At 33.7% G+C, this 16,343-nt stretch overlaps 1 protein-coding gene across 3 annotated transcripts in view; it reads left to right on the forward strand.

Annotated features, from left to right (window-relative positions):
* Window positions 1-16,343, forward strand: part of PDK3 (pyruvate dehydrogenase kinase 3) — a 109,950-nt gene that overhangs the window by 47,576 nt on the left and 46,031 nt on the right. For all 3 annotated transcript variants that reach the window (XM_069065643.1, XM_069065642.1, XM_069065644.1), the window contains exons 3-4: window positions 11,463-11,534; window positions 15,999-16,183. In XM_069065643.1, coding sequence (XP_068921744.1) covers window positions 11,463-11,534; window positions 15,999-16,183 — 257 coding nt within the window. The remainder of the gene's footprint in view (window positions 1-11,462; window positions 11,535-15,998; window positions 16,184-16,343) is intronic.

Genomic DNA, 16,343 nt, shown 5'->3' on the forward strand with positions numbered 1-16,343 from the left:
GTGTGTGTGTGTGTGTGTGTGTGTGTGTGTGTGTGTGTGTGTGTGTGTGTGTGTGTGTGTTAAGTGTCTTGAGGCCGGATGCGAACTCAGATCCTCCTGACTCCGGGGCCAGTGCTTTACTCACTGCACCTTACTCGCTGCGCCACCGCCACCCCATGTTGTTAATACTTTCAAGTAGTTTTTTAGTTGATTCTCTAGGATTCTCTAAGTATACCATCATATCTGCAAAAAGTGATAGTTTTGTTTCCTCATTGCCTGTTCTAATTCCTTTATTTTTCTTCTGTTATTGCTATTTGTAGTAAAATATTAAGTAATGGGGGTGATAATGGGAATCCTTGCTTCACCCTTGATTGTGGTAGGAAGCTTCTAGCTTATCCCCATTACAAAGAATGCTTGCTGATGGTTTTAGGTAAATATTACTTAACATTTTAAGGTGAACTCTTTCTGTGCTCTTTAGTGTTTCTAATAGGAATGGGTACTGTATTATATCAAAGGTTTTTTTCTGCATTTATTGAAATAATCACATGATTTCTGTTTTGTTATTGATATGGCAGTTTTACTTGTAGTTTCCCTAATATTGAACCAGCCCTGCATTTCTGGTATCAATCCTACTTTGTTATAGTGGATAATCCTTGTGATACATTGCTGTAATCTCTTTGCCTAGTATTTTATTTAAAATTTATGCATCAGTAGTCATTAGGAAAATTGGTCTGTAATTTTCTTTCTCTGTTTTGACTCTTCCTGGTTTAGGTATCAGCTCCATATATGAGTTATAAAAGGAATTTGGTAGGATTCCTTCTTCACCAATTTTTCTAAATGGCTTTATTTGTTCTTTAAATGTTTTGTAGAATTTGCTTGTGAATCCATTTGGTCCTGGGGATTTTTTCTTAGGAAGTGTGTTGATGACTTGTTCAATTTCTTTTCCTAAGGTTGAGTTATTTAAGTATTTTATTTCTTCTGTTAACCTGGGTAATTTATATTTTTGTAGATATTAATCCATTTCATTTCGGTTGTCAAATTTATTGGCATATAATTGGGCAAAATAACTCCTCACAGTTGTCTTAATTTCCTCTTTATTGGTGGTAAATTTACACCTTTCATTTTTGATACCAGCAATTTGGTTTTCTTCTTTTCCTTTTTTAAATCAAAGTTACCAATGGTTTTGTCTATTTTATTGGATTTTTTTTCTTCAGAAAACCAGCTTCTAGTTCTGTTTATTAGTTCAATGATTTTCTTAACCTTAAATTTTATTAATCTCTCCTTTGATTTTCAGTATTTCCAGTTTGATTTTTAATAGGGGACTTTTAATTTTTTTCTAGGTTTTTTAGTTGCATGCCCAGTTCATTAATCTGTTTTTTTCTTTATTTTATTGAGGTAAAAAATTAAAGAAATAAATTTTCCTCTAAGTATCACTTTGGCTACATTCCCAAATTTTGTTATGTTGTGTCAGTGGTATCATTTTCTTTAATGAAATTATCAATTCTACGATTTGTTCTTTGACCCACTTATTTTTGGGGATTAGATTATTTAATTTCCAATTAATTTTTAATCTCTCTTTCCATTGTCCATTATTAAATATAATTTTTATTGCATTACGATCTGAAAAAGATACATTTAGTATTTCTGCTTTTCTGCATTTGGTTGTGAGGTTTTTATGTCATAATACATGGTGAATTTTTGTGTAGGTGAGATGTACCTCTGAGAAAAAGGTATATTCCTTTGTATTCCCACTCACTTTTCTCCAGAGATCCATCATATCTATCTTTTCCATAATTTTATTCACCTACTTAACTTCTTTCTTGTTTATTTTTGGTTAGATTTTATCTAGTTCTGAGAGGGGGAAGTTGAGGTCCCCCACTAGTATAGTTTTATCATCTATTTCCTCCTGTAACTCTTCAAAAATTTAGATGCTGTACTGGTTGGTATATGTGTACACACACACACACACACCACACACACACACACACACATATCTAATATGTTTAGTATTGATATGACTTTGTTGTCTATGGTACCTTTCAGCAAAATATAGTTTTCTTCCTTCTCTCTTTTAAATTAGATCTTTGTCTGAGATCAGGATTACTACTCCCACTTTTTTTACTTTTTATATAATATGTTCTGCTCCTCACCCTTACCTTTACCCTGTGTGTATCTCTGTGCTTCAGATATGTTTTTTCTAAACAACATATTGTAGGATTCTGACTTTTAATCCATTCTGGTATCTGCTTCTGTTTTATGGGACTTACTAATTCTTTAAGCATATTAAATAATTTAGTCTTCATTTAATGTTGAATCTTTTCTTCAATGGCCCTCTGTCAATTATGATTTTTATTTTGTTATAGTCAGTAAAGGACTTTTTTTTTTTTTTAGTATGGCTGGTTTTACTTCCTAGCAAATGATCAGTTTTTATAAAAGTGCCATGCACAGGGGCGGCTAGGTGGCACAGTGAGTAAAGCACCGGCTGGGAGTCAGAAGGACCTGGGTTCAGATCTGGCTTCAGCTACTTCACATACACACACACACACAGCCGTGTAACCTTGGGCAAGTTATTTAACCCCAATTGCCCTCCAAAAGACAAAAAAAAAAAAAGCCATGCATAGTTGATAAATATGTATATTACTTCCTATTTGCTCATTGCCAGAGAACTTCTACCAGACTTCTAAAATATGGTTCAGGTCCTTAACTTCTTTCTAATCTCTTTTCTCTGTATGTGTCTAGTTCTGAATTGTGATTATATTGAGGTTCCAACTATTAGTTTTGATTTTTCTCCCTGTAATACATTTAACTTTTCTTTAAATACCTAGATATTTTGACAAATGGTAGATAAGTATGATATTATTTTATTAATCTATTGAGCCTTTAAGCATAATGTAGTTTTCTTGCCTTTTTATCTCCTTACCTCTTTCTGTTTTTGCTCTTACCTTGAGACTGATTGCTCATCCTTGTTTTTTTTTTAATTTTCTTGAAGCATAACAAATTTTTTTCTAGCCTTTCATTTTAAATTTTTACATGTAAACATCATATTGTTGATTCTGCTTTCTAATTCTTTCTGCTCCCTTCCTATGTTTTGTAGGTGAGTTAATTTAATTCACATTTATTATTATTCTTAGTCATGTTTTTTATAATATTCTTTGCCCCTCTCCTCCATTTGCATAGAAGGTAGTCGAAAGGAAAGTGATCAAAACTAGAAATTTTTAATCAAAGTAATCTAATTATGTTTTTCTACCCTTTATTTCTTCACTTAGTCCAGATCCTCATCTTATCCTTTGTATCTTTTCTTTTTTTGTTGTTCCCTCATTTTTGATACACCCTCTGAAGTTATATCCTTCTTATTACTCCTTTCCTTCCTTTTCCCTGTCCCTCCATATTTTCCTGTTGAGTTTAATGGATTTCTACACCAAACTCTTTGTGTATTCAACAGTCGTTTGCCTGGTTTCAAGTTAAGAGTCAGCTTTATGAGGTAACTCTCCATTCCTACACCCACTAATTTGTTTATGTACTCTTTTCTCACTCTCCAGTTATGTAGGATCAACATGGGAGCATCAGCTTGTTCTATTTCCAAACCTGGTTCAGTTCACCCTGCTCCCAGGACCTCAAAATATCAGTGCCATACTTAGTGTGGACATCTAATCAGTTTAGCCCAGCTATGGCTCAGCTACCCTCAAGGAGTCTCTCAGCTTCAGCCTGCCTGGTAGCATGGATTATAATAGGCATATACCACCATACCTGGCCAATGACTTTTTTTTGGCCTTTATTAATTTGTTTACTTTTAGTTTACAAGATTCATTACCACAATTCCTTGAGTTTCAAATTTTCTCTCCTTCCCCCTGCCCCCCATGGCAGCATACAATCAAGTATAATATCTGCAAATACTTTCACATTAGGCATTAGTTAGGTTATAAAGATGGCCAATGACTCTTATTAAATGGTCTCCCCTAGGCCTGTTTTTCTAGGTCAGGTGTTTTTGATAGCAGATACATATCATCTTCTTATATATTTTCAGTTATCGACTTTCTCCTAATATTTCTTCTTGTCTTATGGAACCATTGTGTTCTCTTCATTCCATTGTTTTCAAAGGACTGTACTACTTGAGTAAAGTGGGGTTTTTTTTAGCTTCTGAGCTATCGATTCCACCACCAACCCCCTCAAGAGCTTTAATTCTACATAAAATTTTATTTTTTCCTCTTGTTCCATTTCTTCTAGCCACTATTGATGGCCTTGTTGCTGGGCCATCTTTTTTCTATGTCTTTACTTATACTTGTGGAATTACTTTATTTTTCTAGGATTCTTCATTACCCATAGTATTTCTGGTTTAGGATTTGGTGCTAGGACCAGACTTTTCATCATCACATATTCTTGGAAGGAATAGTCAAGTCCTGCTGTTGTGTCTCGTACCTTCTGTAGTCTGGATTTCTACTGTCACTGCAGCTTTGAGTTGGGTGACTAGGACTATGTTCTGTAGAAATACTGATCTGGATCCTTTTGCCCAACATTGGTTTCAGCCTCAGTTCATCTCCGCCTTCTAGTCCTTTCATAAACCCCAACTGTCAGTTCATTATGTCTCCTGTTGTGGCCCTAACAAACCCCAATTAATTGTGGAAGATTGTGCTAATTATAGGTCTTCTTCAGGGCCCCCTTGCTTTGTCCAAACCTAGAGTGGAATTCATGGACTCTGTGCTAGACGTCTACCATCTCGCTTTGTCCCTGGAGTGGGCAGTCTGGCCAGTGTGCTGACCCTATGTCATTCTGTTACTAGAAGACTTGGGTATGTATCACTGGCCATATCTCCTGTTTTTGCTTCAGTATGTACTATCAGGGGACTAGCTTCAAGGCTTTTGAAATTAATCAGGCAAGCACTAATTATCTGCCTCTATGTAAGGGGATATGGAGCTGGTTCTGTCCTTTGCTGGTTGAATTGGCCAGGACCAAAATCTTGCTGGCACACTTTTCTTTCTCTTGTGCCTTGTCTATACTCACATCACCTGTAGGCTTCTGGCAGCCTTCTTGTGCTATCCTCAATGGAATGGAGGAGCTTACTGCTCCTTTTCTAGTTTTCCTTGTTATACTTTCTTCTAGTACATCTTTAAGAACTTTGCTGGAGTGTTGGTACTGTACTGACCTTTGACATCAGTATCTTAATCAGGGCTTCTCTCCTGTTTTCTTTTTTTTTTAATTGCCCATACTAGTCCTTTTGAAAAATAGATACATTTTGATTGACATAATAATCACTTCCCATAAGTAATTTTCCTTTAAAAACATTAAGCAAAATTATTTATTGCAGTTCTTGTGATTGGCATTTTGTGTAACATTACACTCATTCAGGAAGGAATTATAATTTAACATCATCATTCATTTGGAACAACATTGACCATTGTATTTCTCTTAAATTCTGTTGTCTTTCACTGTTTTGTTAATTTATATAATTGTAAACATCATGTGGGGCTGCTAGGTGGCACAGTGGTAGAGTGCTGGTCCTGAAGTCAGGAAAACCAATCCTTGTGAGCCTCCTCAGACTCTAGATGTGAGACCCTGGGTACATCACTTAGTCATATTTTTCTCAGTTTCCTCTTATGTAATATATACTGGAGAAGGTACAACTATAGTATCTTTGCCAAGAAAACCCCAGATAAGATCATGAAGAGTCAGACATGACTGAAATGACTGAACAACAACAAAAATCATTGTGTATTTTGTCATTTTGTTTCTGCTTTTAATTCTTTGTGCCTCTGCATAGTACTATTCTGTTACCTAGATAAACCACAGTTTGTTTAGCCATTCCTCAATTGATGAGCAGATACTTCATTTCCAGCTTTGTGTTAATACAAATAATGTTTCTGTAAATATTTTAGTACACACGGGATCTTTGTGTGTCATACACACACAAAATATATGAATGGAATGTGAATGGAAGAACTGTTACAGTGGAACCAGGAGGTAGTGGAGGACTGGGAGTGTTATCTCATCAGAACTGGGTTAAAGAGGGAATAACAAGAGTATAGAAGTCTTCTTAACTTATAGAGAAATAGGAGGGAGAGGGGATGGGATAAGAAAGATAGGAAGGTAAGGGAGAGGATAAGGGGAGGACTTTCAGAATGAAATATGATGGTAAGGTGAAAGAATAAGGGAGTAACTCTTGGAAGGGGTGGCAGTGGTTAGAAATAAACTAGACTTTTGAGGAGAGGGTAAAAAGAGAGGGAAAGAAGAATAAACGGGAAAAATAGAATGGAGGGAAATGCACAACTAGTAATTATAACTTTAAATGTGAATGGAGTGAACCCACCCCTAAAACAGAAATGAATAAGCAGAATGTTAGATTAAAAAACAGAATTTGACAGTAGGTTGTTTACAAGAAACACATTTAAAAATGAGAGATACACATAAAGCAAAAATAAAAGTCTGGAGTATAATTTATTGTGCTTCAGCTGATGTAAAAAAAGCAGGGGTAGGAATCATGATTTCAAAATAGATTTAATTAAAAAAGATAAATAGGGAAACTACATTATGAAAAGAGGTACAATATATAATGAAGTGATATCACTATTAAACTTATATGCACCAAATGATATAGTATGCAGATTTTTGAAGGAAAATCTAAATGAATTACAGGTGGAAATAGATAGCAAAACTGTAATAGTAGGGGACCTCAGCCTTTCTCTCTCAGAGCTAGATAAAGCTAATGAAAAAATAAATAGGAGAAATCAAGGAGATGAATAGAATCTTAGATAATCTAGATATGATAGATATCTGAAGAGAACTGAATAGGAATAGAAAGGAATAAACTTTTTTTTTCCCCATGGTACGTTTACAAAATGGTAACTAAATAAAAATTCAACCTAGATTAGGGCATAAAAACTTTCTAGTTAAGTGCAGAAAAGCAGAAATATTTAATGAATATTTTTTTTTAAATCTCAAGGCAATAAAGATTATGTTTAATGAGGAACCATGGGCATAGATTAAAAATTAATTGGAAACTAAACAACCTAATCTTAAAGAATGAGGGGATTTAAAGAACAAGTCATGGAAACAATAATTGTATTAAAGAGAATGACAATAATGAGACAACATACCAAAATCTATGGAATGCAACACAAGCAGCAATCAGAGAAAGTTTTTTAATCTCTAAATACTTATGTCAGTAAAATAGAGAAAGAGAAGAGCAACGAATTGGGTGTGCAATTTTTAAAAACTGGAAGAAGAACAAACTAAAAATCATCAATTAAACACCAAGTTGAAAATCCTAAAAATTAAAGGTGAAATTAATAAAACTGAATGTAAGAAAACCATTGAATTAACAAATAAAACTAGGAGTTTTTTATGAAAAAAAGCAAAATAGATAAACCATTTGGTTAATATGATTTTTAAAAAGGGGAGAAGAAAACCAAATCACTAGCATCAAAAATGAAAAGGGTGAACATCCATCAATGAAGATGCAATCAAAACAATTGGGAGTTATTTTGCTCAATTTTATGCCAATAAATGAGCAATTTAAATGACATGGCAGGGGCAGCTAGGTGGCCCAGTGAATAGAGTGCTGGCCCTGTAGTCAGGAGGACCTGAGTTCAAATGTGACCTCAAACACTTAACACAAAAAAACTAGCCATGTGACCGTGGGCAAGTCACTTAACTCCAATTGCCCTACCTTCCCTCCTCTAAAAAGCAAAATAAATAAATGAAATTAAATTAAATGGCTGATACTTAGAAAAATATAAACTTTATAAACAAACAGAAGAGGAAATAGACTATCTAAATAAACCTATTTTAGAAAAAGAAATTGAACAGGCCATAAATAATCTTTCTAAAAAAAAAAAAAGCATCAGGACCAAATGGATTTTCAAGTGATTCCTACCAGACATTTTTTCCAGAAAATTCCAATATTAAATAAATTATTTGTAGTAATAAGCAAAGAAGAAACTGTACAAAACAACTTTTATGAAATAAGTATGATACCTAAACCAGAAGGAGCAAAATCAGAGAAAATTATAGATTAATTTCATTAATGAATATGGATGCAAAAATCCTAAATAAAACACTAACTAGGAGACTGTAACAATATATCACAAAGATTATTCATTGTTGACCAAGTTAGATTTATACCAGGAATGCAGGATTGGTTTAACATAAAGAAAACTCTTGATATCATTAACATAACTTAATATCAATAACAAAAATAATTATTATATCAATAGATGCAGAAAAAACTTTTGACAAAACACAACACTCATTCCTGTTCAAACATTTGAAAGTATAGGTATAAATAGATTTTTCCTTAAAATGATAAGAAGCATCCATGTAAAACCATCAGCAAACATTATTTGTAGTGGGGATGATCTGGAAGCCTTCTCACTAAGATCAGGAGTGAAACAGGGATGCCCATTATCACCAGTATTATTCAGTATTTTATTACAAATGCTAGCAATAACAATAAGAGAAAAAAGGAATTAGAATGGGCAATGAGGTATAATAAAACTATGTCTCTTCGCAGATTATATAATGACATATTTGGAAAATCCTAGAGATTCAACTAAAACGATCGAAACAATGAATAATTGTAGTAAAGTAGCAGGATATAAAATAAACCCACAGAAATTATTAGCATTTTTATATATCACCAACAAAACCCTGCCAGAAGAGGTAATAGGAGATACCCTATTTAAAATAACTATAGACAGTATAGAATACCTGGGAGTATACCTGCCAAGACAAACTCAGGAACTATAACTACATGAAGATAACGATAAACCATTTTTATACAAATAAAGTCAGATTTAAATAATCAGGGAAATGTTCATTGTGGTTGGACAGAGCCAATATAATAAAAATGACAGCTTTATTTAAATCTACTTAATGCCATCACAATTAAATTACAAACAAATTTTCTTATCAAACTAGAAAAACTAATAAAATTTATTTGGAAGAACTTCAGAGGAATTAATGAAAAAAAAAGATAAAGGTTTAGCAGTACCAGATCTTAAGCTGTATTTTAAGGCAGTAAATATCAGAACTATCTGGTACTGACTAAGAAATAGAAAGGTGGATCCTGAAACTGAGTAGTCGTACAGTACACAGTGATTATAGTAACTTTGTGTTTGACTATTGCAAAAATTAAAGCTTTTAGAAATAAGAATTCACAATCTGGTAAAAGTTTTTTGGGAAAACTGGAAAGCAGTCTTACAGAAATTGGTTATACACCAATTTTTGTATTGTGCACCACTTACCAAGATAAAATCAAAGTACATACATACCATAAAATCAAAGTACATATGTGACCTAGATATAGATATAAAGGGAGATATAAGAAAATTAGAACATGGAACCTATCAGACTTATGAATAGAAGAATTTATTAATAAAAAGAGATAGAGGGCTTTGTGAGGTATAAAATAGATAATTTTGATTATATTAAATTAATTTTTTTTTTTACAAATATAACCAATGTAGCCAAGATTAGAAGGAAAGTAGAAAATTGAGGGGAGGAGGAAATTTTATAGACTTTCTCAAATAAAGGTCTCATATCTCAAATATACAAAGAACTTTGTCAGATTTATAAGACCATGCATGGATCATTCCTCAGATGACAGATGGTCAAAGGATATTAAAGACAGTATTTGAATGAAGAAATAAAAATCTTATATAGTTATATGAAAAATACTCCAAATTATTATTGATTAGAGAAATAAAAATTAAAACAATTTTGAGATATCTTACGCTTTATTAGATTGGCTAAAATGTTAGGAGAAAATGACAAATATTGGAGAGGATGTGGAAAAATTGGGACACTAATTACACTGTTGGTGGAACTGTGAATTGATCCAACTATTTTGAAGAGCAATCTGGAATTATGTGAATAAACAGGTTGATTTTTAGAAAAACATGAAAAGATTTGCATGAAATAATGGAGTGAAATGAGCAGACCCAAGAGAATGCAGTGTACAGTAACAGCAATATTGTTCAAAAAACAATTGTGAATGTCTGAGTTATTTTTGAGCATTACAAATACTAAAATCAATTCCGAAGGACCAAGGAAGATGCTATGCACCTCCAGAGAAAGAACTGATGAATAGAAGAGCATGCATAGTATAGTTCTTATATACACATATACATATTCTTCTAACTGTGGCCACTCATACAGGGTGGAGAGGGAGGGGGACAATTTGGAACTTATAAAATGTAACCAAAAAAGCTTTTTTTTTTTTTTTGCATAATTCCAAAAGTTTTCCAGAATGATTGGATTCACAGCTTGACCAATAATAGTGTACTAGTATGACGGCTTTGCATAGCTCCAGTATTAGCTATTCCCACTTTATATATTACCTTCTAATTTGATGGGTTTTAGGTAATGACTTAGTGTTGTTTTAATTTACGTTTTACTCTTACTGTGGTTCTTTTTCTTTTTTAGAGGGGGGAAGGCAGGACAGTTGGGGTTAAGTGACTTGCCCAAGGTCACACAGCTAGTAAGTGTTGTGTTTGAGGCCAGATTTGAACTCAGGTCCTCCTGACTCCAGGGCCAGTGCTCGATTCACTGTGCCACCTAGCCTTCCCTTTCTCCCCTTACTATGGTTCTTAAAGCTAGTGTGATGACTTTTGATTGATCAACTCAAGAATACTGTAATGTTTTAGAGTCAATTCATAGGTTGACTGTCTTGTTCTTTCTCTGTTCATACCTTCCAGCTGCTTTTCTTACATGAGTTCAGATGGCTTCAGCCCTGTTCCTTTTGACCTGTCTTTGTTCTTTTTCCCTCTCTTATTAAAGAATGCTTCCTTTAGATTAGAAGAACATTTATTCCTTTCTTTTCATTCACACTCAATGACAAGGGACTGGTTTTAATCTTCAGGAAATTTTTGCTATACATTATGGTGATTTCAGAATTATTAGCTAATGCACTTGCCTCTAAAAATTTGATCTACACTGAGGGGTGGGGATTAGTCCTCTCACCTCAGTACTCCCCTTTCCCCCAGCCTTCTTTGTTTGACACTCTTATTCACCTCTTAAAGAGGGAACTGGACTTAATTGAAGGAAAGAATCAATAAGGTTAGGTACAGTGAAGAGGACTAAATTACAGATTATCTCTAGGAGTTATATTGGGTAAGCTCTTTGTCTCTTTTTATGCAAAGACATTTGTTACCAATATAGCTTGATGGTTTGAGATCAGGAATGCTACAGGTATTGAAGACAGCAAAGTAAATTGAGCCCTTAAGCTAATTTGACTCCCACAGAATTTCAGAATTAAAAAGAACCTTCAGAGGTAGTCTTGGACAATCCATATCTGAACAAAAATTCCTCTTTTCAACATATCCAACAAATGGTCATTGTCCTATATAGCCTATTTTCGTTCATAAGAAAAGAAAGGACTATCCTGGTAAAAGATGAAATGATTTGTTGAAGATTTGCCTTATATATAGGTGAGCTTTTTGTAATGAAGCTATAATTTTAGTTATTACTGTCATCTTCATTTAATTTTCTAGGTACATGCAAAGTTTTCTTGAACTTTTAGAATATGAAAATAAGAGCCCTGAGGACCCACAAGTTTTGGATGAGTAAGTATAACATTGTATTTACCTGAAAGTAATCATATGGAAGCAAAAGTGGGCAGATGGAATTTGTGTCATTAGTAACTGTCATATGTAACTGAAAAGGAAGATTAATTTTTTTCATAAATATTTGGCATCGAGAGTTCTTCATTTGAGTTTAAAATTTAGCGAGTACAAAAGAATAATTTTGTAGCAACTCATCTTATGCTTCAGAATAGAATTACTATTTGGTATATAATAAAAGAAAATAGTCAACAGAAAGATTTGTCAGCTTTGAATTATGGTGCCACCTAGTGGTGGCTATAAAAATGAAGGGTCCTGAGTGTAGTGAAAGGAGTCTGCTTCATAAAACTTAATTTAAACACTTGGTTTTAAAGTTTGTTGTGTTAGAGTGTATTTGCCTATGAGTAGTAGAAGCTCATCAGTACTCGTCTTAGTTCCATAAGTGTGTATGGTGGACTTTTTAAAGGAAAAGCTGCCCATTCTTCAGTTAGTTTCCCCTATTGTGTTTCAGTGCATTGAAAAGAACACTAAATTTGAAATTAGTCCAGTTTAGGTTTAGTTCTTTCTCCATTAGTAAGTTGCTTTGCCACCCTGGGCTAGTGGGTTTCCTTAGCTGTAAGGAAAAAAATGCAAAATTAGGGGTCTAGACTTTGTTACCTCTAAAGTCCCTTGTAGCTTAAATGTTCTGTCATATGCTTCTTCATGATGCCTATGTAGTTTTTAGATAGATAGATATTATCTGTTATCAAGGTAATTTTTTCACTTTTGAAGCATAAGCTTGTTTTAAATAGTTATATAATATGAATTCTGTGGCCAAGTGCTTTAGGTAAAGTTCAGTAAAAATTGGTAGAATAGAGTTGAATTGGTAGAATAGAATAGAATGGCAGTATAGAATTCTTGAAAAAGCCCCTTAGAGCTCACCTTGTCAAATTGTCTCATTTTGCAGATAAGGAACTGAAACTCAAAGCTCTTAAGTGACTTATCTGACATTACATAGTAAGTAGAAGGATCAGGACTAAAACTTGGATCTCCAAACTCCTAGCTTTTTTCATTAGAGTGAGTTAGTTAAATGAAACATGTTGGGTCTAAATTGAGGTCAAGTGTATTCCTCTTTTCAGTGTACAACACATTTTATTGTGAAATTTTGTCAGAGAACTGTTAGTTATTTTCTAATTTATTTATTAATTTTTGCTAGGCCCTTTGACCTTGCTCCTTTGTTCAAATAAAAAAAATTTAAGGACCTTTCCACATAATGCTCTCATAAAATATTGGACAGCGTATATAATTTATATCTGTCCTTACAATTCTTAAGTATCTGTAAACCTGTTATTTAGTTTGTTTTCAGATTGTAGCCACCTCTTCCTAACCTTTGATTTGTTTGGTTTTATGACTTCTTGTGAGTTAAATAGTTGGCTTCAGAGGTGATTGATTTGCTTAGATGCAATTACAGACTGAAGTATACATAACATCATGTTGAGGTTCTGTGCAACCATCCTGATAGCTGGGTTATTTTTGTTGTTGTTTTTTTTATATGCGTCTGTAATCCAATCTTGTTTAGTTGAAGATAAGAATTAGACCAGAGTACCATAGATAGGACTGCATTTTTAAAATGTTCTTTGAATTTTTGGTGAGAACTGAACTGAAATCTGGAACTTTGTTTCACAAAACCTAGAAAAATTTATTGAAGGCCAAAAATGAATTCAGTAGTTCCCTATTTTTAGGATGTGAATATGTATTACTGAAACATAGGATTAGGAAGTTCTAATACTTTCTAATGTTTCTTTTTCAGTTATCCTAGTCCACACAGTAGAACAGATTTCAGAATTCACTTAGCATCTATAGGCAGTGTTGTTGTGGAAAATCCAGAAGATTAGCTTGATGATTTTGGCAAGGGGCAACAAGAAGTTGATATGTAGTGATATGGAAGACTTTTGCCATGGCTCTGCCAAAGAATTTCAGGGAGAATTTTTCTGGAAGTTGACTTAGTGCTGAAGTAATGTTACTGAAATTCAAGCAGCCTAAAGAATTGCAAAGATATGTATGTGAAAGTAGTTTTGTAAGCTGTAGAACTTGTTATCAAATTATTATACCTTCCTTGTACTTATGTTTCAACATAAAATTAATTTTAAGAAATAGATGTACATGATGGTGGTAGACTGAACAAACCATCTTGTAAATAGAAACAAAAGTTACAAGAGTACTGATGTTTGATGATTTATTGATTGTATAAGTGCAACTCTTTGTCCTGTATTGATTCCAAGGTTTTGCTAGGTTAACAGATGTGTGTTCCAAATCAATTAATGTGCTTCATTTAAAAACAAAGATTATCAGAAGTTTTTCATAGTTAGATATAGCTTTGACATTTGTAAACTTTTTTTTCTCTTGTTCTCTGGGGGTAAATTTGGAAAGTTGCAAGTTATTTGAGATATTTAGTGTTCAAAAACAGATTCATATTATTCAAAAGATTATAATATTAATTGCTTTCTATGGCTTCTTTATGGAAACACATTATAAATTTGAAAGTTCCTGAAAAATGCTTTCTGGATTGGTAGTATTGGACTATTTGGAACAAGTTTTCTGTCTTGAAGAATGATAGGATCTAATAAGATGAGAAACCCCTGTTATAGTCAGTTGCCAATTTAGTATGGAAATATTGAAAAAGTAATATGTTGGGCCACTAGCAAAAACCCCATTGATTTACAATAATAATTGACTTCAATTTCTTAATACAGAAATAATACAATTTAATTAATTAATACAAATTAATACAATTTCTTAACACACCTTAATAACAGGTGTTACTAAATTCTAGTTCTGTTATTTTTTGTTCTCTAGCACTCACCGTAATGAGGAAATCAGAGCAGTAAAGGTGTGAATTAGGAAGGCTTTGAGGAAGCTTCCAACCTTTTTCCTACTCCAGATCTGCTTATAGTCAACACATAGAAACAGAGAACTCTTCTTTGCTGGTGTTTGTTTATAGGCTGTCCCATTATACTGCTGTTGCAGAGCTGTTTGCCCTTGAAAGAGAAGTAGGGAAACAAGCAGGATTGAAGGAAATCTCTTTGTTATGGACAAATGAAGCTTTAGGAGTGTAGTGTTCCTTGGTAATTTTCTTTCCTGTATCCATATTCATGTTCTGTGTGCATGTGTGTGTACATGTGCATATGCGTGTGCCGTGTGTGCGTGCACCCATGTCCCTGGGAGAGTATTGTGTGCTGAGCCATGCTGCTAAACTGTCCAAGAACTTATGCCCAGACAATACAGAAGCTAGCTAGCTAGCATTTATATACTGTTTTAAGGTTCACAAAAACACTATACAAATATTATCTTATTTCATCCTTCTAACTCTGCAAGGTAGGTGCTTTCATTAGCCCCATTTTTACCAGTGAGGAAACTGAGGCAAACAGGTTAAGTGACTTGCCCAGGGTCACACAACTAGTACATATCTGAGGCATGATTGGGATTCTGAGCACAAGTTCAATGATGTAGCCAGCTCTGGCAGTTCTGAATCTTTGTCTTTGACAGCATTTTCAGAGCCCTTCTTTCTCTTTTTGGGCATGTTTTATTAACACTAGCAATACTATTCACCAGTGTTCAGTTTTTCTTATTTTTTTTCCTGGTTATTGTAGATTTTTAAAATTATATTTGTAAGGGGTGAGGGGAGAAGGTAAATCTGCAAGCATCGGGAAAAGGGAAAAAAGTACAGAATTATTAAGTTATTAGTGTCTTTTGTCTCAACCCTCCCCCCCATGCCCACTTCCTTTACATTTTGTTTCTGGGGGACTTAGAGGTTTATAATTAAGACATTTTTAGTTTTATTAATATTGGAAGAAATACCTAAAGAAGGATTTTTGACTTTTAAGACTCTTTTAACAAGTCAGAGAGGTTATTTCTTTGAGAGGATGGTCATTGCACAATTTCATTACACATTATATTCATGTTATATGATCTCATCAGTAGTAATAATAACTCTAAAAACTAGGAAATGGGTAGCTGAAATTTATTTTCAGTTAGTGAACAAACATGTATATTAAGTGCTTATAGTATGCCAGCAACTGTGCTAAACATGGAAGATACAGAGAAAAGGCAAAAAAAACACCAAACAAGCCAGTCCTTGTCCTTCAGGTGTTAATGTTCTTATGTACATCAGAACATGCAAGATAAATACTGAGTAGATGGTGATAAACTTAAAGTTTTTAATTTTCTCTGTACCTATTTGGAAAAAGTGTTTCTGAAGGAAGAAATATTTAACTCAAAAAAGCTCCAAGCTCCATATAGTTTGTGTGAGTGAGCAAGACTATCTCATATATTGTGATAGATCCTTGTTGTCTCTCTAACTTTGGAAGATGTAAACAAATAAGTAGCGCTTTGAATGAGCAGTCTACAAACTTGAGTCCTATAAGATATGAAGACTTTAAACATTTGCATACACTAATCAGTTTCTGTCTTTTTTTCCCTCCCCCACAGATTTTTACAAGTCATGGTTAAAGTCAGAAACATACACAATGATGTGGTTCCTACTATGGCACAAGGGGTGATTGAATACAAGGAGAAATACGGATTTGATCCCTTCATTAGCAGTAACATCCAGTATTTTCTGGATAGATTTTATACCAACCGCATTTCTTTCCGCATGCTTATTAACCAGCACAGTAAGTTGGGGTTTTGTTTTTCTACCCTTAAAAAGACAAGTAGAGTTGTTGCTCTAAATGCCAAGATGCTGCATTGATTTGAAGTTTCCTTTCCTCATTGATGACTAACTCTAACATTCCAAGATGAAAAGAAGGCAAATGGCATATTGTGACAGGTTGT

This window comes from Petaurus breviceps, unplaced genomic scaffold (assembly GCF_028583685.1).
Source record: "Petaurus breviceps papuanus isolate PSGF00001 unplaced genomic scaffold, PetGlider_PUasm1.0 90696, whole genome shotgun sequence".
Lineage (NCBI taxonomy): Eukaryota > Metazoa > Chordata > Mammalia > Diprotodontia > Petauridae > Petaurus > Petaurus breviceps.